Source organism: Micrasema longulum, unplaced genomic scaffold, assembly GCF_059751315.1.
Source record: "Micrasema longulum isolate JH-2025_06_02 unplaced genomic scaffold, ASM5975131v1 h1tg000280l, whole genome shotgun sequence".
Classification (NCBI taxonomy): Eukaryota; Metazoa; Arthropoda; class Insecta; order Trichoptera; family Brachycentridae; genus Micrasema; species Micrasema longulum.
In genome coordinates this window covers 1,496,427-1,521,610 of record NW_028277484.1, presented here as the reverse complement: position 1 = coordinate 1,521,610, position 25,184 = coordinate 1,496,427, and the positions used below count along the sequence as shown (strand labels likewise).

The window sequence follows — 25,184 nt, the reverse complement described above, 5'->3', positions numbered from 1 at the left end:
CTGACCGCAAATAATTCTACAATGTTTGATTATGTCCAAATGCTTGCAGACTGGCTGGGGTTCCTCCCTAGGGAGTTGTTCATATTTAAATTTATTTCAACAGAGGGAAAACACTTTTGAGAAGGGAATATGTAAGTCCAGGCATTTACAGGGCTTATGACCTGTCATTGGCTGGTTTAAGTGGCCACTTTACACACTGTGTAACATTCACCATTTTGCCTATGCTTGAACATCCACATTTCCTCAACTGTTCCATATGTTGACTTTTGTGAAGTAAAAGAGCTGAAACTTTTATCACGTGGGTGAGATTCATCAGAATGGTGTGTAAACTGCTTTGATATGTTTTTTCCACGCTAATTTTTCATCCACTTCCAAACCCAAGTAATTTACATTTTCTGTTTGTTTAATTTGCTCATCTTTAATTATTAGGTTAAGTTTTATGGGGCGTTTGGGCATAATCAATTAATGTATCGATAGTAAATGAAACAATAATAAAAGGAATAATAAAGTAACTGAAATTGAAGAAAATTCTCCATGTACTTGCATAATATGAATGAAAAAGTTGTAGATTAATAAGTTGGTTGATTAATAACTACGTTGATGTAATAATTTAGCTGTGTGATAAAAATATTATTAAATCGATAAGTTCCGACGTATGAAAAATGTTATATAATCTATAAAATAAATTAATCGGATCCCCAAAAAACATTTCTCAATAAAATTGTAGGCCAATAAAAATCTCGCTTGAAACACGCCGTGTTTTAGCTTTTTATACCATTGCGTAAATTTATACAGTAAATACCGACTAATCATTATCTCTTTTCAATTTTGGAGGCTTTACAAAAAGCAAACATTAATAAAATTGAAAAGCCAAAATCAAACATTAACCAAATGATGTTTCTAAATCGTTTAAAAAGTAATAAAAAATAAATGACATAATAATTCAATCGTAAATTAAGAAGTTAGATTCGTGCGCTGTTCTACGGTTTCTTTTGAATACGATTCAAATAAATACGTAGATTGTATGCATATTGATTTATTGGGACGTTCGTAATATTTTGAATGCACGGTCTATTCATTAAAAGTTTATCCACTAACCATATGTCGGTACTAGACTAAACAGCGAAGCAAGTGAAAAACACTATTCGACACAATTGAAAATAGGCATTCAAAAAAGAATAACGGGGTCGTACTTCTAACGGTTATTAAGTGTATCGCTATTTTGTTTAAGGCCAACGCCGTGTGGTCAAAACGAAGGAATAATGACTAATAACCATAATTGTTCTTGAAAAGAGCCGCATCGTAAAGTAACTAAATCAATTATCTGTTCATTTGCCGATTGGTTATGGTAAACATCCAAACCTCAGAACTCAAAATTTAATGATGCGAAATGGTAACTAAACTCCATTGTATATTTCCCAGCCAACGAGAACCAAAACATGAGAAAGCTGGATCTCAAACAATGATACCTATTCATAAATGTATCGAATGCCCACGAAATTACTCTAGATGCAAAATAACGTAGGCATACTATTATCCGTAAAATGAATTTTTAATGGTATACATTTTTCTGAGGTGTCAAACATGAAAACGTACCGATATAAATCGATAGTATTGAGATTTAGATTAGATGTGTAACTCAAAATTTTAAGATTCAAGAAATATAAACGTTCCTACCAACTGAAGATCCAATTCACCATAATATTTAATAGCTGTTTTGATGTGGCTCAAAGATGTTCCGATTGTAATGGTTGATTAATCGAAAATTTAATAGGTTTTAACCTTTACATTTAATACACTATACATACTTTTCTACCTTTTAATGTCTATTTAGTGAAACATTATTCAATTCTCTAATATTTTCTACATACGATTGCGTTCATCGTAATTGTATACAAATTTGTGGTAATAAAATATTAAGTTCTCGGCAGGATGCTTTTGCACGTCCATGATTTAAGTAATTCATAGGAACAACTGATTAAAAATAGTCTAACTCTTTACTGACATGGTACAAACAATGTATTTTAAAATACATATATATATATTTAAGTTTGAAATTTTCTGGTAGAATATTACATTACAAAATACAACACTTTATAGGTGTTATCTTAGTTACGCGTTTTATATTCACCTTTAAGGAAAAATTTAATGATATTTGTAAACGATACAATTTTTAAAACGATTTTCAGGAATGTACAAGCAGCTAGCATATGAATTTAATCCGCTTATCATTGTATTCAAAATTTGCAAAATTACGACCAGATTGCTAGAGTGCATTTTTTTTCTTCAATATGTATCTAATAAATAAATATAGATTATTGTTATGTTTATTAACTTTTAGATTTTTTTTCCGTAGAGCAATTTTCGTAAAAAAAAATTTAAAAAGTGAAAATTTATCTACATAATATTTGCTTTGCTTTAATTTATATTTGAAATAATATTACCAATACAGTTCTTCATGAAATATAGTTTAATTCTCATTAATAATGATTATTGTAACCATTTACTTATTACGTTATCGAGTGTTTTCGTGGAATATTGTACCTAATTCAATCCAATATAATATCTAATTTACATTAATTTAAATAATGTTGTGATTCGCATTCGCATGTAAGTTTCGTGCCTTAATTCGTTTTCCAGCCAAAACTGCTGTGTACCCTCGATTAATGGGGCATAATTATTCCATTTTACGAAAGGTTCGATAGCTTGAAATGATCTGTAAAGGCTGTTTTCAGGTGCATACGATTGGTTTTTTCATTTGCATATTAATATAAAACCTTTAACTACTTGAGTTGGTGAGTTGCAGGAAAAATACTGAATTGCGCAATGAACAAAAATTTTGCGGTTCAAATATATTCTAAAAAATATGGAACTGCTTACTTTGAACGCATCATATAAATATTTTTTATAGAACAGCATTTGAGCTGGAGGATTGATGCTATGTTTAAAAGCATACACGTATTTAGAAATATTTTATTAAGGACAACTACGATATTCTTTAATCCCTTCTTTAAAATATTATTAGTAAACGTATTTATATTTTTAGGTAAAAAGTTTTCACCCCCAATTTGCTTCATTTATTTGCAAAAAGTTCAATCTTCACATTTGAAATCCGATCCACTATTTTTTTAATATATAATCTATGTATTAAATACTTTATAACGATTCCCATTTCTCCAGCTCAAGTGATTTTGGATTTTTAGAAAATGGTCTGAAACTAGAAATATTGGGAATTTTCAAAACTAACGTATTTTTCTATTATTTGAAAAAAGTGCGGTTTAGGGTTAATGGAATATCATCATATGTTTTATCTGTTTGTACTTGTATATTTTTTTGGGATAAAAAGTACCGTGTATCGATTGCCGGTCTTCCAACTATCGCTATGCATAGGACGTTAATCAGCCGCTCCGTCGCGACGTAAAGGAAGAATTCATTTTTCCGCTAAGAATTTTCCCAAAGGCGTAATATTTTTTTCAGAATAAAAATATTGTAAAATACTTCTCAGCTTTCCGGCTATACCGATGCGAAAAATCACGTTGATCGGTTGATCCGTTGCGATGTGAAGGAAACACAAACAAACAACAAACACACTTTTGCATTTATAATATTAGTATGGATTTGCGTTCTTATTATTTACCCAAATAATTCAATTTTGTAACCATTTTCTGTTAGTCATAAATAACTCTGGCAGAAAATAGGAAACAACAAGTTGTGGTAGAGCGGGGTTCGAACCTTGAAACATCTGATCCTTCTTTTTTCTCCTTATGGTGCTCTTTCACGGTGGAGGTTGGCATCATAGTAGCAATTTCCATTTTGTCCACAGCCGCTCTGAATAAGGATTAGGAACCACAGTGGAAGCACTCAAAAGTTTTTGAAACAGAAGTAATAGCAATAATTGTCACTGTACATCCATGAATTTAATGTTTCTTAAATGTATTTACCTGAGTGTGTCCATAAGCAGGCGGGTTTCCACTGGATGCTTGGACGTTCAGAAGTACTGTGGGCTTTACTTCGTGGTCTAAACTGGAAGCTGTCCTGATGGATCCGGTGTCAGGATCGATGCTAAAGTATCCCTCAGGATCCCCGGAGTAGATAGAGTACTTCACAACTTGACGATCGCCTGGGGACAAGACAAAATGATTGAATTATTAGACAGCGAAATCAATTCAACAAAACTTAATTTTATACATATTTAAATAAATTGCTACTTGTCAATAAACCCGTGGTATAATTTCCTCCGTGCCCGCGTAGATGACAAATACAATTCAGAATTGTAGTGGTTGGCGTATAAGTCTAACATGTTTGTTATAAAGTTATTATTAAGCATAATTTATATAACGACATTTTTGTGAAAATCATATCAAGGGCGTTAAGGTTGAGTAGAATCATCATAATAAAATTAAAATAAATAAATAAAAATAATGGCAGGCAAACGAAAAATGCATTTTGTTTCGTGGATTAATCTTTGCAAGTAATATTAATGCAAATTGCTATATTCATACAATGTAGATATGTTTTAACTACGAATAAGCAGGTTCTCAGTACAGCTGTGATACTTTAATTGCATTTTATTAGTACGTGTAAAATATTTCACAGCATTTTAAAGCCTTCCGAGTTTGAACATACACAACTTCCCGGGGTTTATAATGCCAATAACTGTTTGATCCGACGAATTTTCCGCGCCTGTAAAGCTCGGCCAATTGAGGAAGTTGCTATTCGTTATTACAATGCGATAGAAAGGTTTTATTGTGTATTGTACGGAGCTGGTCATCTAACGGTTATTGATGTTTTCATGCATATAATATATTTATACTTTATTCTCGTATACATTTCCAGTTCATTGTAAGCTCGCCGGGTCTTATTCAGAAAACAGGCAACACAGAAAATATTCATTTAGAAATAAACCCACCATCATCATACAGAACATTTGACTTTTAATTTCAGCTTTAATTTCTTTACGATTATTACATAATATCAATGATGAAGTTAAAGAACTGAAATCTTTGTTGACGGAGACGAGTTTGATCTGACTGAATTATTTTATTGTATGTAGGTCCCAGGCAACGAATATATTTTGTTTTTTTTTTTACTTTTCCTTCGACCAGATGGTTAAGTAGACAATGTTCTAAGTTTTTCAAAAATTTTGTACACTAGGACTCATCCCATTTATTAAATGGTCCAACCAATCAACGACAGGTCATAAGCCCTGTAAATGCCTAGACTTCTAGAAGGAAATTCGAGTTTACCATATTGGCAAATATCGACAAATCTAAACGAGTGATCAAAGCGGCGAGCGTTGCGCGGCGCCTTGCCGCGCCAGCGCGGTCACTATGGACGCTACCCTTATTACCATATTGACGTCTGTTACCATATCGAAGTTAACTATCGAAACTCCATTTTAGAAGAGAGCAAAAATAAAACTTGATTTTTTTTTTTAAAGAAACTATCAACCTTTGGTTTTTCTCTCCTGAAAACCCCGAAAAAAGCAGTTTGGATAGTACACGTAGGGACAGTGGATATGTTTGAGTTCACCGTGCCGCGCCGCAAAACGCTTGTTACTATGGCCAAACACTCATTCCGTCCGTTTCTAATACTGGTCCCAACAAGAATTTCAAAAATATTTTGTATTAATACACAAACGATATTTTTTTAACAACAAAAATTTATGTTTTATCTTCGTACAATTGTGCATCTTTATCAAGAGCGGATGGTACATATTACAGTTGGTAAATAAAATACTTAACCTGCGCAGAATAATCGAGATAATTTTTATTAAAGATAACTCCGACTGTTTTATTACGAAATAATACAAATAGAGGCTAATTAGGAACAAAATAAATAATTGACACTCGATTCTAATAAATCAAACGCAAACTGTCACTGCAGACCTAAATGCATAATTTATTATAAGTACTCGGTATACTAATTTCAATGCCTTTAGATAAAACTCACTGCAAACAGTGTGTGTAGGTGCCACTATTTCCAAACATGTTATCTGCTATAATAATCGTTCAAGTATGATATAGAATTAATTTCACATGCTAAAATTATAAATATGACGTGCATTATAAAGCCAGATTCCTTCGATAAAATCTGAGATCAGCCCTTTGGGATTTGATTGACATTATTGATAATACATTCTAAAGTAACTCTGAACAGACGTATTTGAAATTTGCATTGATTTTTAGACACGATGACGTACATGTGTGTGTGAGTAGGATTAATGAAGTTTGACGTTAGAAAGCTTCACAAACATTAAGAATATTATCCATAATTGAAATTGACAAGTAACATATTATCGTGAAGACGATATTCCTTTTAAAGAGGATGGTAAATCAAACTGTATTCAAACTTGTCTACGAACAAAGAAATAAGTCTAGTTCTTTTCCGGAAATTAATATTTCTAAGCACCGGAAATCGAATCTGGAATCCCGCAGTTTAAAAACGAGAACAAACTCGGACCACGAAGCTTAGAAAAACATAATTAAAATACTTTAGGTTACCCGCAGTACTATTTGTGACGTAAAATACAACAGAATAAAATTGCTGAGCGCGTTTTAAATCAAAGTACGGCTTTTCAGGCTCTAACATCTTCATACACCGATTACTCCGATATGCGAGTAGTTAAATACCAAGCGTATTATTTAAACATCATTGCTTCGATGGTTTTCACATCTTCGCGTTATCATTAAAATATAATTTACTCTGTGATACATTTATCGTAAAGACAGAAATACCGATACCTGTAATCATTCAATGAAAAAAGAACATCCATCTGGATTTTTTTGTTCTAGTCCTCTTTGTTCGACTGTTTGAATAACAGATATTCAAAGCGGTAAAACTTTACCTTATGTTGGACAAGCGGTGGTTAGTAATTACTCTTAATGGCAAACATAATGAGTAGGATTTTTTACATCGCTTAGATGTTAGGCAGTATTGATGGGTAAACTCTCGTGGCCCCGGTCTGCTGCGAGTAACTTGCGCTATATTCACGTCTCTATGTGACGAAAACCATGCAGTGGACGATACGTCGCGTCGGTACAAGGAACACAACACGGATTTCCTAATCTCTCGACGGAGCTGCTCCATCTATCCGTGCGATTGTACGGGACAGGTGACGGAGAAAGGTATACTCGGGCCGAGGTGATGACTTACGGCTCCGGGAGTAAGAGAGGGATGACACGAGGATGACAGACGGAAAATATCACCGCATGTGGTCCCGCTCGGCACCAGATAATTTTAATTATCAGTTCTTTGTTCGGCACTCTCGACGGGGCTCTACTACAATAATATCTCCTCCCAACACAAGGTCTATGTTCCACGTAGCAAGATCAGCGATGTAAATAAAGCGAATTGCCGATTCTTTTAAATTTTCTTATTACATTCTGATATTAAATCTAAATTTAATTACGGCGTTGGTGAACCTCGACGTGTGTACCGGAAGAATTAGGAGCAGGGCGTCGATGAAGACGCATTATGAAATTGATTAAAAAACATCTAGCGACGATCCACGGCCCAAATAAATTAAATTAAACGAATCGAATCGAATTAAGAGACTCTTTAGTCATTTTTTTCGTCTGCGTTCGTTGGATACGGAAGATAAAGAAATCGACCAAACCATAAAAAAAACAATGTTTTAAATCTTTGACGTGCACATCTCAAAAGAATTGAACATGTGTAACGTACCTACGATTTTTTTTATTAATTTGTCTTTATATAAATGCACTGCTTCGCACGAATGTTTTTGCTGATAATAAACGTAGATAAATTCACGAGTTTTATATTTATTATAATAGTATCAATGTAAGCTTTACTATCAAAACAGGGCAATTAATTGCAATAAATAGCAGGATAGGATATTGATTTCAACATTATTGTAAATAGATAAGCTTAATTATTTATTTTCTCATGACAGAGATACAATATTAATCGTAATTTGAAGTTATTGGGCATTAAATTCAGTCTCTCGGGTGTATGGTGCATGGTGTGTACTCGTATAGCCTTCTCTGGTGGGTTATGTCAAGCGATTGGAATCAATATTCCCCGGCCTCCCGTCTGCACAACGCAGCGAGATAAGCATTCCGACATATTTGCATAAAAGCCACCTTCGTTTAGTCTATTAAGTGTTCATTGGGTTCCGCGCTCGTAGATTATCGCATTCACGAGAAGACTACCCGGTTCGGATCATATTCAATTAAAACGAGTTTAGTCCGCGGAATGGTCATTTGCGATGCATTTCACCATTTGACCAGATGTTTTCATATCGAATTCTGAATTATTCAGAGATGCCGAGATAATCCTACCAAATGGAAGATTCCTATCTTCTATCTTAACGCTTTAAATAATGCACAATTCACACATAAATTAATTTTATTCAATAGGATAATATTCGTACGAACGCACGCAAACTTGCCTCTGTTTTGAACACGTATTCAAATACTGCGCTTAAAATATTTTTGTATGAAAATAATTATGAAGATGAATATATTTAAAAATTATTCTATCCCATACAGCTGAAAAATGTGAAGGGTAAAAAATGGCAGTTGTGTACTGAGGTTACATTATAAAATATATAATTAATCAAATATATTATTTATGGTTTCTTAAAGGAAGTCCCTTCTTTATTTTGAATACAATATTTATTTATGTATTACTGTATACACGGCACAAATTCCTTTTATAAACATAAACATAAATATAATTAACATACAGTGTTTTATTACAAAATTATGAAATAATATAATAACAATATATCTATACATATTACACAGTTGTTTTATAAATGTTCTATATAATAACTTTGGGATTTGATTACTTCACATACTAAGGTAGAAAAATAATAAAAATAAAGATAACGCGGTATATTCGCAAAAGCAAAAATCATAAATCATTGATTTGTTGGTATTGTTGCAATGTACATTAAATGCCCTAGGAATAAAACTAACTGTCTCCTGATAAGAGCTCAGGGGTTCTCAACCAAAACCAAAATATATAAAAAATTTCATTTTAAAAAGTAAAAAAAAAAACAAATATTTAGTCGTACGTTTATAAATATACTTGACATGTATTTATTTATACATTTATTTTTCTTTTTTTATAAATGAACATATACTTAAACATCAGTCAAAATCCTTAACTAAATATGCTTATTTCCCCTTCTTTCAAAACTGTTTGTAAATATTTATTTATTTATTTATTTTTATTTATTTATTAGTTTATACATACAATGTTACGAAATGGCACAAAAAACACTCTGGCAAAATTCTGCTAGTACTAGGAGTAGGCTCAGTATATGAAGGGTCGGCAAGCCAGAAATATTAATACGCCTAATGTTGCAATCGGTTCCTATATGGGCAAATGCCTGTTCTAAGAAACCGATTTGTTGCGGCAAATATGGTTTACGAATATTTTTCCTATAAATAAAAAAAACTATATTGAAGAAATAAAAAAAAAACAGTTATAGCCCAAAAGAGAAGAAAAGAAAAAAAAATTTAGTTTACATTAAATGTAAAAATACAATTAAATACACAAATATAAAGCATACATACTTCGTACATACATATACACATACATACATATATACACACATATACATACATATACATATATATACACACATTCATACACGATATATATGCACATGCGAAAATACAATAAATTTATATATGATTCAGTGGGATAGCATAATATTTAGATTACTATCTTCAATAAATTCTCCGATTCCTTACTTCCAATGTCTGTCAACCAAATTTTTAAATTTCTTTTCAAAACTGATATTATTTGTTATTTTTCTTAAATATTTTCCTAGAATGCCACTTTGCTTAAAGTATTAGCGCAGTATTACGAGATAGGAATTAGTGAGTATTTGTAGTGTAAAACAATTGGGAAAAATAAAGTCCGATGCCACGGCACACAGTACGGGTGTTGCTCCGCACCGTTCGCTGTGAAGGCGGCGCAGTTTGCAGTATGTAGATACGAGTACATATAGGTGCGCTTGCAAATGTGCTCGGCTACTTAACATTACAACGGAATAAATAACCGGCATGTAATGTCTCTTGTCAGTAGTCGTATTTAATTACAAAATATCGAGATCACATTGAAACAAATCGAAAGATCGTACTCCGATAATCGCCGTGGCGTTTCATCTGCCCGGTCACCGCGAGAGAGCGCGCCGAACATAAAAAATGCTTTTTTAATGTCCGCCCGGGCGGCTAATGAAGGCGAACTCGGAGCGCGCGTGTGTTCATAAAATAATAAAAAAGGACTTAAGATGGTCCCACAATGGGGGAAAGTATCGAACATGTGACATTGGGCAGAACGGACAAGACAATGAGGGAAACGAGACAGGGCCAGGAGCATACGGCAGCCGAAAAGCTGCCCAGTGCGGTGCTAGGGGGAACGAAGATCCAGGGGCGAGCGCGGCGTCCCTATTTGGGAAGCGTCAGAGTCTAATTGTCGCTCAGTGATCACGATCCGCGACATGCCACGAGTGATCCTAGACCCCTCGATAGCCATCTACACCCGCCCTGGCGTACGTCTCCGACATCCAATATCATTATACAATCCCTCTCAACGATGCGACGCTCGATAGCGCATAAATACAAACACTGAATAATACCCGTATTCATTCCCTTTCGCTACGCAATGTACATCAGCGGGCAATAATCTAAATTAAACATGCACCGGCTCTGAACAGCGCATTTGTAGCTGCAGTTTTCATTAAGATGTTCCCGTCGTTCTGGATAAGGTGTTGTTTTTTTCCACGTTTTTGCTCGAACCAAGGAGCAAATAGAAAACCTATGTAGCGAAATATAAATTCACCTTACGGACTTTCGATTCGCAAATTGAACGACATTCCAGAAATGCGGACGGCAGTAATGCTGTAATGAAATCGAGTAATCTTCAATTATCAGTTGATTGGATCAAACGTATGTACGAACATATATTAGGTAATAAATAAGCCACAATGTATCAAAATTAATCGCTTCATTTAATTAAATTATTTTATGTAACCATTTTGTGTGTGTTTGAGTTTCAAGTTTTCAGATTTTAAACTGATAATAATTAAGAAATTGATGAACATTAATTAAATAATGATAATAAAAAATTACAGTAATTATTTAATCAAATACAATATTTACTGTACTATATAGTCCTTACGATCCACTACGCTTTTGAGAACAATTTCAACGCTTATTAGATGTCATACTTCTTCGTTTACATTCTTAATGAAGAAGTTCAGTGGTTTTATTTTTTTATTTGTCAATAGACTATTTATTTATTTGTTTTGTGTTTATGAAATGACTGCGCGTGTGACGTCTCAAGTTCTCTTCCGCTTCTTCTCGGTCGATTCTTCCGATTGATCCGTTGAATTCCCTTATCATCGGTTGATTCAAATGAAGTAGTGACGTCGTTCAAAGTAGTTTTTAATTTTTTTTCGTACATATTCAAAAAACTTTTCCGTCCAACTTAATGCTCTAATTTTTACTGCGCATAAAAAACATGTTTGTATCCAATTTCCCGTAGGGCTGAACTTCCTTATTCCCATCCACAATCTCTCCCTTACACTTTTATATTTTCGAAACACACCGTATGGTAGTTTAACAGTTGTTGATTAATTTACTATTTGTACCCCAATCCATAAAATAATATTCAATAACCGTGTAGATTGGTTAGAAAAAAAGCAAAAAATGCCGCTTGACTGTGGATTTGGAAATTTGTTTAAATCACTCTTGAATAAACGTTTCGTACCTCTTTAAACTCCCCTCCCTTCTTCCCCTTTTACTCTCCTTTTCCTATTAAAGACTAGTTATTAAACTAATTTTATAAGACATATATTATGCCGCTATATCTATTTTATTATCTATTGAAACTAAAAAATAAAAAATATCTTTGATATTGATTGGAAGAAATCGCCATTTGGCAATAAGCTTGCCAGAGCACAAATAAAATTGTGCAAAAAATCAAATAAATAAAATCTTTTTCTGCTTTATTCTTAAATTATAAACACCGCAAAATACTGCATTGAACGTGCCTTTCGACTATGGACCTTGATTCCTCGAAGAATTTTGTTAAATGTTCATATTACTTTTGCCTTTCCTCTTTTCGAGGCCAATCGTTACTCTAACGAAGGTTCTGGAAGAGCATATTACAGAAGTACGTATAACTGAGTCCCTTCGGAGAATATTTCTCCCCAAAAGCTACTATTGTATTCGGAATTCATTGCTGTGTATGTCGAGAGTTCGCGAATAAACTTCAGTAGCGAAGGGCGGTCGGTGGCGAAAGTAATAAAAAACATATTCAACATTTCTGTTTAATTTATATTTTTCGAATTTCTTCGTATTTTATATCCGATTTCATATTAAAGATCTGAATATTACTATTATTAAAAATATGTAGACATATATATATATATAAATATATATATATATTCATAATAACACCTAAAAATTACAGCTTAAAATATTAAAAAAATGTATATTGATGAAACATATTTGACTGATTGTGTAAAAAAGGATTTTTTTAAACAAAAACTGCTAATGATTATTTTAAATATTTTGGAAAAAAAAGTCTACGTCTTAAACCCATTATGCTATTCGGTAAATTCATTGAGTCAAAAATGGATTTAACTCACTTGTCTAAAGTCTCAACCCTTTCAGACCGGGTTTTTATTCAAACAAATGCTAATTTTAAGACCTATTTCATTATATATCAAACCTAAATGCTTATAATAAAAATATGTTTTTATTACGTTGGTTGCCGGCAGTTTTTAGGTTGATATTTTTCTGCTTAACAGTTGGCTTTTGGATAGCTTGCTTGTTTAGGAGCGAATTCTTGCCGTCTTTTCAAACACTTTTAAGTTATAAATTTATATTTCAGAAGAATGAATTGATCTTACAACTTACAAGATAATAAAACGTATTTCATGAACTTTGTCTTAAAATTTATAAGTATAAAACTAACCATTTATTCAAACGAATGTTGAATAATGACTTAAGTCTTAAAATACTGCTAAAAAGATTAAGCAAAGGACGAAATATTTTTAAAAGATTTTTGAAAAATATTATGGCTTAACACGGGCATAGCCTAAAACGCCATAATAGGTTCGCGAATTTGTAAACAATTGCAATTTTAAATCAATTAAAAAATATACGTACTGCTCTATTTTCCATCACTTATAAAAACGAAAAAAAAATAGGCCGGTAGCATAATACAACTTCTTTGTCTGTGTTTGACTTGACGTCTTGTATTTTATGTAGACTTATTTGACATCAGAGCCAAAGTAGACTTAAATATAAAAGACTGAAAAAAAACAAATTATTCGAAATAATAATAATAATTTCATTTATATAAAATATTTTGTATTTCCACATATATTAGGTCCGGTCGGAAAGGGTAAACTGTAACTCATTTTTAACTTGATCAATTGAAGCATAAAATAAATGTGTTTTCAATTACCTCCAGTGGTTGAGTACAGCCTGACGAGATGTTCTGATAATCTCTACGCTTCCAACGCAAAATTAAATATATATGATTCATTCAGCACTTTAGCAGATTCACGATTTTCGTTTAAAAAATAATACAAATACCCCGTTGGAGAGAATATTCCCCCGGGGGATACTTTCCTTTGCAAATAATCGTAAAATAATTCAATTTGACGAAACATTTTAAAACGAAATCTTAAGGGTTTATAACTTATATTTTGGCAGGTTTTAAGATTAACGGCAGAATCCAATAACACACTCTTGATTTATTATTAATAAATATGCAATAATTATTTTTTTTCCAATTTAAATAATATTGAAGAAAGGTTAGTTTTTTTTTTCGAGATTCAACTTTGTAAAACATCATTTAAGGAAAGGCTTTCACAGCTGATAATATTTGTTTATAAATTTACAACAAAAAATTTTTTGAAAATACATCTGATTAGATATTTTGCATTCAATTTTACTTATTATTTAGGACACATTTTTAAAAGGATAAATGAGAATAGTTGCCAAGTTTATTTCATCGTTTTTATTTAGGTATATTTTTTTCACAAAGTAAATATGTTTTTGAAATTCACTTTGTCATAGTAATTATATGAAATAAACAACTTAAACCAATACAAATTTTTAATTATTATTTTTCTGGATTAAATATTTTATCGTTTACTTTCATTGAGCAGCTGCTGTCACTTAATTATTTTTATAATACTGACTAACTGAAAATAATTTAATAAAAACAGTTTGGCCTATATTACAAGAAACACGTGCTTTTATTTCGTGTTAGTTACTTAATCATTTATATTATTATTATTATTATTAGTTAAAGGCAGGTAGCGTTTGCTGATATATCTCGTGTACTGCTTATATGTTATAGAATTTAGGTCTAATGGGTTATATCAAAGTTTTTGTTCCGCGACGTTATGAAATCTCAATAATGCAATAACAATGATAAAATTAGGCAGAAGGGAAATATAATTTAGTGTGCATAGTGATCCGCGGCAAATGTCATGCCGAAAGTCTTATAAACATTTTTAATTTCCCTGTTAAAAAAGTTTTTCAAACCTGTCGTATTTATGTATTAGTTACATCACTAAAATGAATATTTTTTTTAAAAATTGGACAAATACAGACGTTAAAAATAGACAAAATGGAGATATTTTATGGAAGTAAAGTGACCCCTCAAACCAGCAAGTGACAGTTCAAATCACACAAATATTATGTAAAAGTCATAAGTTCTACTGTACATTCCCTGATCAAATAAGCTTCCCTATCTCTTTTGATTAACTTTAAAATCAACATCACATTCCTGCATTTCCGCACCTAATGGTGCATAGAGCACTGCATTGGTACACAAATAGAAGCGTATCTTGATCATTTTTGTTACATGAAGGTAAGATGAACAGTCTTACGCTTCAGGTACCAGTCCAGGGACTATAAAATATTATATTGTGAAAACACCCTTTTAAATAAATATTTCATATCAACCATGTCGGGAATCGAACCTGAGACCTCTTGCATGGCAGGCTAACGCGCTGACCATTGCACTACGAGGCCGAATCTTAAAATACTGTGCTAAAAATTCACCCTGGAAAAGGAGTTAAAACGTTGTGTTACATTAAGGAAAATATGACAAATACAAGCATTTAAAAACAAAAATTTAACGCGTTTATACTGTCTTGTCTTTATATATTTTTTTAAACTGAGACAGAGGTTGGTTAAGTCCTATGTGGGGTCAATGCTGCTCTACGGGGTTGAAACATGAACTATCAAATTCAACTCCATGAACCGATTAGAAGCTTTTGAAATGTGGCTTCAGCGGAGAATGCTGAGCATCCCGTGGTCAGGTTTGGTAACCGACGTGGAGGAGTTGAGACGAGCCAGGGCCGAAAAAGAACTACTGTCCTCAATAAAACAGAGAAAGCTCGCATATCTGGGCCATAACAAGCGCGGAAGTAAATAAGCGCTTCTACAGCCAATCACGATGGAGAAGATCGAGGAAAAACTTGGAGTTGAAATGCCACAGGTATCCTGAGGAAAAACATGCGCGACTGGACAGGAGTGCGCAGGGTTAAGGAGCTGCTCCAGTCGGCGCAGGAACGAAATCCCTACTCTAGAGTGATCGCCAACGTCGGGGGACCTCACATGGCACAGAAATAAGAAAAATCAACTTTCCATAATTTGTAATAATAATAGAATAAGGAAGTTCAATGCTAGGGGAAATTGGATTTGAAAAATTATTTTTCCACGCGGTAAAAAATAGAGCGTTTCATTGTACGGCGAAATTTCTCATGAATGTACGAAAATAAATTTAAATGAACTATTAATTACGTTTCAAGTTCTTCCGAATCAACTAATGATAGTGTTGTGATACATTTTCGGTTTCCGGTAACTCACAGACGAAAATAGGTGACGTCACTGGCATGGCGGAGTAATTTCAAAAGTATAAAACTTAAAAAAATCATACCGCTGAACCATACGATACATAAAAATAAAAATATAACATTTTTGAGTTAGTTTGATCGTCTGTTAATAAATAAAAAATAAATAAAAACACAGAACTTCCTCATAATAATATCATGTCCTGTATTCCATGTAGACTTATATGACATCATAGCCACACGAGAGTTATGCTCTCCTGTTTCGTCACGAAGTAATCTATGGCAGTAAATATTTCTACCGTATTTTTTCCGTCACTGGAATTAGCTATCCGAAGCTACATCACTTCTTGGTCATCAGTTGGTCGTTGAATTTATTGCACTGCCGAATCCTGACGATCGACGTCTCCGTGGCCAGGACGCCTCCCCCTTCCCCTCTACCGTCGCCCCACCAATTCTCCTGTCACATGACCCCCTTGCCCCCCCACCCGCCCCTGCTACCGCTCCGCCACTTCCTGTCGAGCAGTCTTACAACTCTTCCCGAAGAGACGAAAGACTGGCCTCACTTGAAAATTTAACAGTTAAAATTGAGAATTAAAATTGTCGCGTTGCTTTGAAACTTCGAGGTAACATCGACATCACCATTCTCATCTGGAAATTAAGGGCCCCAGATTCATGTCCCAATTTCAATTTGTTTTTCTCGTAAGATTCATCATAGAATCTCCCGCAAACGACAATAAATTATGCTTTTACAATTCAACTTCACAATTTTATAATAAAGAAAAAATTCAATTCGTTGCCAGGCCGTTTTGTCAATGCCTTTTACAAACGCATTGTGATTAACAAAAAAAATTTATCGAATTATTGACAAAGCTTGATATTAATTGGCATTTTGTTAGAGAAGCGTAGACACCTTGAGAAATAAAATCAATTTTGGTTTTGATTTATTTTTAGCATTCAATCGCAGTGTATCCGCGATAAGACAGTGTGATCGGTACATTAAACAGTTCAGTGAAAAACCACCTCTTAAATAAATAGATCAGGTTAACCAAAATCGAAACCGGGACATAGTTATCATTAAGTACGAGTATTTTAGGATTATTTTGTTAAGTATAGCATTTTCTGCAATGTTAATAATTAACTAAAGGAATGTTTTGTCTACGTCCAGGTGAATGACATAGAAATGTGCGCGAAATAGGACCAGAACTCTGGACGAGTGTTTTCGACTCGATGGCTACTCTCGTGGACGTGAAATACAGAACTTAAAGGCGGTTCTTCATTGTAATATTTTGTTGTTCCTGGACTAGCACCTGAAGCAAAAGACTTGACCTTACCTTCCATGTTTAAGATACGTTACAATTGGAGTACCAGTGCTCTATCCACCACTGGACTCTAATAGAGAAATTATGAAGATTATTTCCAAGGCCCGAATTACAATAGGAAATTGAGAGTATCCTTCAATGAGGAACTTCAACCCTACGGGAAATTGGATATTATAAATGTTTTCTTGCGCGCGGTAAAAAATAAAGCATTAAATTGTACTGCAAAGTTTACTGAAAATGTACGAAAAAAATAATAAAAAGCATTTTTTTAAAATCAAACTACTTTGAATGACGTCAGAGGTTCATATGAATCAACATTTGATATGAGAGTTATGGAACATTTCCGGTTTGCTTGCCGTAGATGAACCAATAGGAAAAACTGATCGAGAATAACCGTAAAAGAACCTCTGACGTCACACGCGGAGTTATTTCAGAAATACAAAACTTTAAAAAATCGTGGCGCTGATAATACGAAATATAAAATTTGAAGTTTGTGCCTTAGTTTAATAGTCTATTAACAAATAAAAAAAAACATTGAATTTCCTCACTGTTTTGAAAATAAAATCCTATTTTCATTGTTGGAAATTTAGATTTTTTTAACGTGTATGATTACGTTTAAGGGACAAATCAAGATGATTCAAATTTTCATACAAATTTACACATTTTCGTAAGGAAATTTCGGTTTTACATTATTGACAATTGAAGTTCTTTGCCATTAAAAATATAAGAGCATAAAAATACTGACAGACCTTCTAACAAAGGTATAAAACCTATTCGATAATATAAATTTAAATAAATAAATAAAATAAAAGTCGGCGCATCAACAGAACTTGGTTAGAGATCCCTTCTTTATTTACATTTAAGTCAAGATAGAAATGTCACTATCTAAAAATTTCAGTTGTTCCTTTATCATTTTTCTTTCCTTCCCATCCCCTCTCCTTTCTTCATAATATAGTTTTAATTTTTTAATTTTTTTTATTATCATAATCTTTGTTTTTAATTTTCGTCTATTCTAAGATTCAATAAGTCCACGTGCTTGTAATTTTCTCAAACTGAACGTATTGGATAGGTAGGAAGAAATCACCTTAAGGCAATATGCCCGCCCTTATATGTATATAAACTGTATATGTATACAAAGTGTTAAAATAAACTTTTGACTTGAAACTACTCACTGTGCAACAGTCACCCTTCTGCCAATGCAATGTTTAAACATACAATTTTTAAATTCCCTCATAAATCAGGAATACATGAAGTTGTAAATAGAGATTTTTGGTGCGCAACAAATGTTCAAACATAGTATATGAGCGATTGACAATCAAAGCTGTCATTTTTAAACAATATTTGTATTACAACAGTACAGAGTTTTGCATTAATCTGTTCAAAGGACCAATTATCTAGATACGTCGGCGTCGCTTTAACATAATTATGTAGATTTAAAAAGTAAGTATTTCAACAATAAAAAAATTAATGTATATTTATGTAAATTACATAAGTCGCACAATGAAATCTGTTATTCAAATATAAGTACTAGGGATAAAAAAAATAATCTTGTTTTGGAGATTTGGTATAATTATCATTTCCTGTCCACAAAAGAGTAATTAAGCTAAATGGGGAGGAGTAAGCAATCGAAAGTGCCGCGTACCTACAAATAACCAAATTGATATCATTATTAATTTTATCGTGTTCACCGACGAATTAGAAGCATTTTGGATTCGCAGGTGTGCGTTCATACATTAACAAAATGCTTTACATTATTTCAACACCCGAGTCATCATTATCTTTTCAAAAAACATTTTAAGAACGTCGCGTTATAGATTACAAATTAAGAAGGGATTTATTTGATAACACATTTAAGTTTGTTAGTGAAAATTCTCCATAGATGTTCATTGTAATTTACTATAGAAATAGAAGATGGGTTAGATTTACACACCACTGGCTAATAGAGTCGCCCAAACGGAGAAAAATATAATTGAAACACTTGTATTCTATGCAATAAGCTATAAGGTTTCTCTAGTAAATTATTACTATGAGAGTGATACCTATAAATGCCGTCGAATGGCCGATATGAACATTAAAATTTAGCTAAAAACACACTGATGAAATGAAATATTTACAACCAAAACGTTTTTCTTAAAAAAAAAGAAAAAAACTTGATTTCATTTAAAAAGGTTTGAAATAAAATATTTTAACAAATTATTTTATTAATTAATTATTACAAATCAGCACGATTTAACATAAAATTTAGGAAAAATACTACAAAATTTGCGTGATTAAAAATTCTTGTTTTTTTCTGTAACGAAAATTTAAGATTTAGCTATTTTATTCAATCTATTACTTTTCAATCAAAAAACAAATTTTATTTCAATACTCGATCTTTATGAGTACCAACGTACCTAAGTTCACTATAAATTTCAAAAGGCGTAATTTGCGGGTCGAAAGGTTGTATTTTAGTATGTAAAACTGTAGTACCTATATTTTTTATTAGAAATGCCTTAAAAAATATTAAGCCTCTCACATTTCAAGTATTTTTTATTAGTATCTTCAGGTGTTTAATCAATTTTATAGATAATTAGGAAGTTAACCGCTTCAGGAACGTGAATATAAAAATATGTAAAAATTAAAGCATTTAATTGAATTGCGAAGTTTCTCGATAATGTATATGAACTAAAACTATAAATGAATTACTTTAAACTGCGTCGCAAGTTCTAACGAATCAACCAATGATACAGTGTTCGATAGATATCCGGTTTACGGGAAGCCAATTCACCAATCGGCAGGACTCAAAGAAGAAAGTTTGTCATGTCAAAGGCGGAGTAATTTCAAAATTACAAAACTTTAGCGCTTATAATACGATACATGAATTTAAAAAAATATTTTTATTTGGGTATAGTTTGATAGTCTATCAACAAATATAACAAATTTAAAAAACCACTGAACTTCCTAATTACACCGACTGATAGAGGATGAAAAATACATTATTTAAGTACGTTATTTTTAGAGAAAAGTTTGCTGAAGAAATGCGGACGATACAGTCTGGATAACGAGATGTCAGAGTAGAGGAAATGTTAAGGTCTGGAAGGGGGCTTTTGTATAATATTTGAATGCCGATCCACCAAAATGCAAGGACAAAATAAATTGTGGCAGAACGTATCCGGCGCGGAGTGGTCCTTCATTTGCGTAATAATATTCACGATTCGGGCAGTGACTCCTGGTCTACAATTAAAGTGAGCCGATAAGAGATTTAGCGATATTTGTTGAAAATATCTTCACCATCATCATCATTCACCAAACAGCACCCAGTGATGAAAAGGACGGTTCATTAGTACTACAATGAAGAAGTTCAGTGCAACCGAAAATTGGATGTAAAAAAAATTTACAAGCGGTAAAAATTAGAGCATTAAATTGTACTCCAAAGTGTCATGAAAATGTATGAAAAAGTAATAAAAAATATTTAAATAAGGCCGAACTTCTTTGAACGACGTCACTTGTATAGATTTCCGGTTTACGGGAAGTCAATTTACCAATCAGCGGGGCTCACTGAGGAAAACCTGTGACGTCACACATGGAGTGATTTCATAATTACAAATATTAAAAAAATTTAGCGCATAACATGATCCATAAGAATATATATATTTTTTTGGCCTAGTGAGATAGTATATAAACAAAAGAAAACCACTACATTTAATCATTGCCGCGTATCTGGTTCATATTTGTCATATCGATGATAGGGTGATCAGACATACGCTTCAGGTACCAGTCCAGGAATAATGAAATATTGCAGCAGAAAACCACAAAAAAGATTATTATTACGTCCACCCAGTAAGTAATCGAACCAAGGACAGGATCTTAAGCAATTTTATTTATAAGGATCTTTACCAGATTGTACCCACCGAGTCGTATCGGCTCACTAAAAAGCAGCTGTTAATAAAAAATAAATATGTGTATTTATTAACAATGTTTTGAGTTTGTTAGAATTATTGTTGACAACTATTTCACCCCTCCCCCCTGACTGGTCTAAAAAAAAAACATTTTTCTTTAGACCAGTCAGTTTTTTGGTTGGCTGGAAGATTGCTAGGGTGTATATATTTTTTGTACCTGAAATTTTTAATAAATAAATAGGAATGGGGGAAATTCAAGTATGCTATATCGACAAATCTCGGTAAATTTATTTCCGTCTCTTCGTGATACGAGTCCCGGGTAGGTTCTGGACATGCATCGAACTGTCGCACTTATCCTGCGTCTTCTGTCAAGCTGTTTTTCCCAAAATGTCAGGGGTTTTAATGATCAAGGCGACAGTACAGACTCTGGTCGCATTTGAATGTCGGAAAGCCATCAGCCGCGGGCTTATTGTGTTATAACGGAGCCTACTCGTATATCTCTCAGGCAGTAGGAACATGAATACAGTAGTGTTAAAAAAATGCTGTTTCACATACAAAATATATGCGTTTATTTTATATTATATGCCTCGTATCAAATTATTTACATTACTCAATTACGACTTTTTTATATTTGTTATGCTTTTTTTCTTCAGTTAGCTTATATTATAGTATGTTAACTAATATTTAAACCTACATGAATAACACATCTATTTAAATGATCTTACAGTAAACATAACATTTATTTTTAAATTCATTGAAACTATTTTCATCCTTCATAAATTCAGGCATCTCTTCATACATGTTTAAATCGACATACAAAATGCAATTTTGGGATTTCGTTTTTTTTTAATGGCAGCCTTATTTCTATTTTTGTTTTCAGTAATATGCCTACTTTAAAAAATATTTAACACTATTTTATTGATGAAGTATTTGGGAATTCAATTTTAGAAAAAAATATGCATACGGGGAATAAAGAGTGGACGTCAATTAAATACTAGAAATAAAATGAAAATATAATATAAATGAAAACCATTTTAGATTATATAAAACAGTATAGGCTGTTTACGTTAAGCAGGCTCCTTTATATTTATAAGTTTCGCCTTGTTAGGGCATTTTCAAACGAATGTGAATATTAGATAGATTGAATGTCCTTATATAATTCAAGGTACTAAAGTAGGTTTGATTTTAAATATTATGTGTTTCTTTATATTTATTGTAAAATGCTTCCCTCGGCACGGGACACCCCAGTGAGGGAACATTATTCTGTATGAAAAAAAAAACAAAATTGTAAAAGTATGAATAAATAAATAAATTGTTACGTTATTCTTTTGTTATAAATTTAATTGCAAGGTTCAGGACACAGTCGATATAACCCCCATGCTCACGAATCGGAAGGGGCAGAATGACGTTGTTTATTGAAGGTGCAATACATCATCTCTGTATGCAATTGTTTCTAGGTATGTGCGGGGAGCTAAATATACCTGCAGAATGCAGGTCGCGAGATCTGCAGAGTTAAATCAATCACGATGTTTCATTTACGGATGGCTTAGTGTCGTGCTCAGACCACATCGCGGAATTACACCCGCCCGAAATGAACGGCCACATTAACCCTTGTCTAGCCGTGTACATGCTGTAGATGAAGAAATCGTGTCAAAAGAAATCATTAAAAAATAATAAAACCTCAGAAGATAGATAAACGTAAAAACGAAAATCAAATAAAACAATTTGTTTATTTTTTGGGTGATACCGTGTGTGTTAGATTTGTTCCGACATTTCGGCTACCGTTGCAGGAGCCATCTTCAAAAAAGAGCGTGTAAACTTGGGCATCCTGACAAATCTGCAATAGCGGAACACTTTATAGACACCAGACATTTTTTAGCCTTAAAACCGAAAATTTTGCATAAACCCAGTAATTACAGTGCACGAATAATAAAAGAGGCAATTGAAATACACAGACACCCAAATAAAATAAACAAAGACGACGGGCTGAAATTAAACTCAACATGGTTCCCAGCACTAAAAATTACAAAAATTAATAGAAATGTGCCTACTGCCGACTGCGACACGGTACAAATTACTAGTACTTAAACACATACTTGTTTTCTACAAAACACTCAGTTTACCTTGAAGATGGCTCCTGCAATGGTAGCCAAAACGTCGGAACAAATCCAACACACGGTATAACCCAAAAAAGAAACAAATTGATAACAGTGACCGTGAAAACCTTCGTACCTATGAAAATCAAGTAACTCTCAAAGACTAGCTATTTTAGGTTGGTGTACCAATGTAGTGCCCTATGCATCATTAGGTGCGGAAATGGAACGATGGTGATAATTTAATAATGTAAATAATACATGTTTTGTTACTATATTAGATTGGGTTAAATTTATAGTATTATTATGTATTGTCAAAATAATGTTGTAAATAAATATTTGTATTTAAATTAAATAAAATTCGATATTATTTTATTTTTTTAAACTCCAGGGAGTGCAATATATTATTAACACTAAAAATATAAAGTTTTTGAACAGCACCAATGGTATGACGTATTCATTTTTTTAGTTGTATGCAAAAATGGCAAATAATTTTTTTTTTTAACGCATCATCATCATAATTGCTTTTCCGCATCTAGTAGTGCATTGGGACACCGACCACAGGGTATCTCGAATTTTTTCGTCACAGAAAAGGTAGATGATCAGTCGTACGCTTCAGGTGCCAATAAAGGTACCACGAAATATTCTTTAAAAACACATTCTAAAATAAATCATTTATGTCAACCATGAGACCTCTTGCATGGTAGTTGAACGCGCTGACCATTAATTAAACTGCGAGGCGGACAAAACTAAAAAAAAACTAGTAAAATCGTTAAATGAAAACGCTTTCTACAATATATCTACAATTGTTTAAAATACCTTTATTATCGTCTTTATAATCAACAAAATAAATTATTTGTTACTTGTCATCTGATGTAATTTTATCCTCAAGTGTTCAAAAGTTCTGTTTCAATTTAATTTCGAACTAAATATTAGTTTACAGAGTACTTCTTCTTCTTCAGCCTTCTGTCCATATTCTTCCATTTTTCTCGGTCGGTTGCTATTTGGAGCCAATTTTTACCACCTACAGCAGCTATGTCGTCGGACCATCTTTTTTGAGGACTTCCAACGCTTCGCTTATTCTCCCAAGGTCTTCGTCTTAAAATTTTAGGGGTCCATCTTGTGGGATCTTGTTTAGCAACGTATCCTGCCCGTTGCCACTTCAGTCCTGCTACGCGATCCATAATGTCCGTTATTCTGGTTCTGTTCCTAATTTCTTCATTTCTTCTTTTATCTCTTAGGCTTATACCAAGCATGGATCTTTCCATGGCTACAAATTACTGACTACAAATTATGTTAATTAAATCAATTCTATCGGTGATAACTATTTTTATAGTAAATAGTTTCGCTAACAAGTAGGTTTATAAAATAATTACTGCCTTGTCAACTGATTTTGAGACGTCCCTGTCTCTTCGCCAAGACACTAATTACACTCACATCACAGAAAATTCAGTGGTTTTCCAAAAAAAATATGTCAATTAACCATCAAACTTAGCCAAATAAGGTTTTTTTTTAATATTTTTATGTATTTATCGTATAAGCGCTATGTTAGGCTAGTTTTGTAATTTTGAAATTACTCTGCCAGTGACGTCACATGTTCTAGTCGGTGAGTTTTGTAAGGCTTCCCAGAAACAGGAAATTTATCATAACACTCTATCATTGGTTGACTTGAAAGAACTTGTGAAATAGTTAATTTTAATTAAAATGTAGTTTTTTTAATTTTTTCTTACATTTTCAAGAAACTTCGCTATACAATTAATGCATTAATTTTTAATGCGTCTAAGAAAACATTTTTTATTACCAATTTCCCGTAGCACTGAATTTCCTCGTTATGTTTTGAATATTTATTTATATATCGAAGGAATATCAGCGTTTATGACAAATACCTTTTGGGAAAAAATTACTTGGGTCTAAGAGGGTTATTGGGAGACCCTACAGAAATTGATGGACCGGTAAGCCTCGGTTAGTTTAATTCTTAACTTAGCAAGGGCATGCGCACGAAAGGAAATAAAACAAACGAAAGAAATCT

General features: G+C 32.8%; 1 protein-coding gene across 1 annotated transcript in view; it reads right to left on the bottom strand.

Moving 5' to 3' along the window:
- The window catches only part of ds (dachsous cadherin-related 1), a 452,538-nt gene that overhangs the window by 36,883 nt on the left and 390,471 nt on the right, over positions 1–25,184 (bottom strand). The window contains exon 5 of the mRNA XM_088224360.1: positions 3,942–4,120. Coding sequence (XP_088080486.1) covers positions 3,942–4,120 — 179 coding nt within the window. The remainder of the gene's footprint in view (positions 1–3,941; positions 4,121–25,184) is intronic.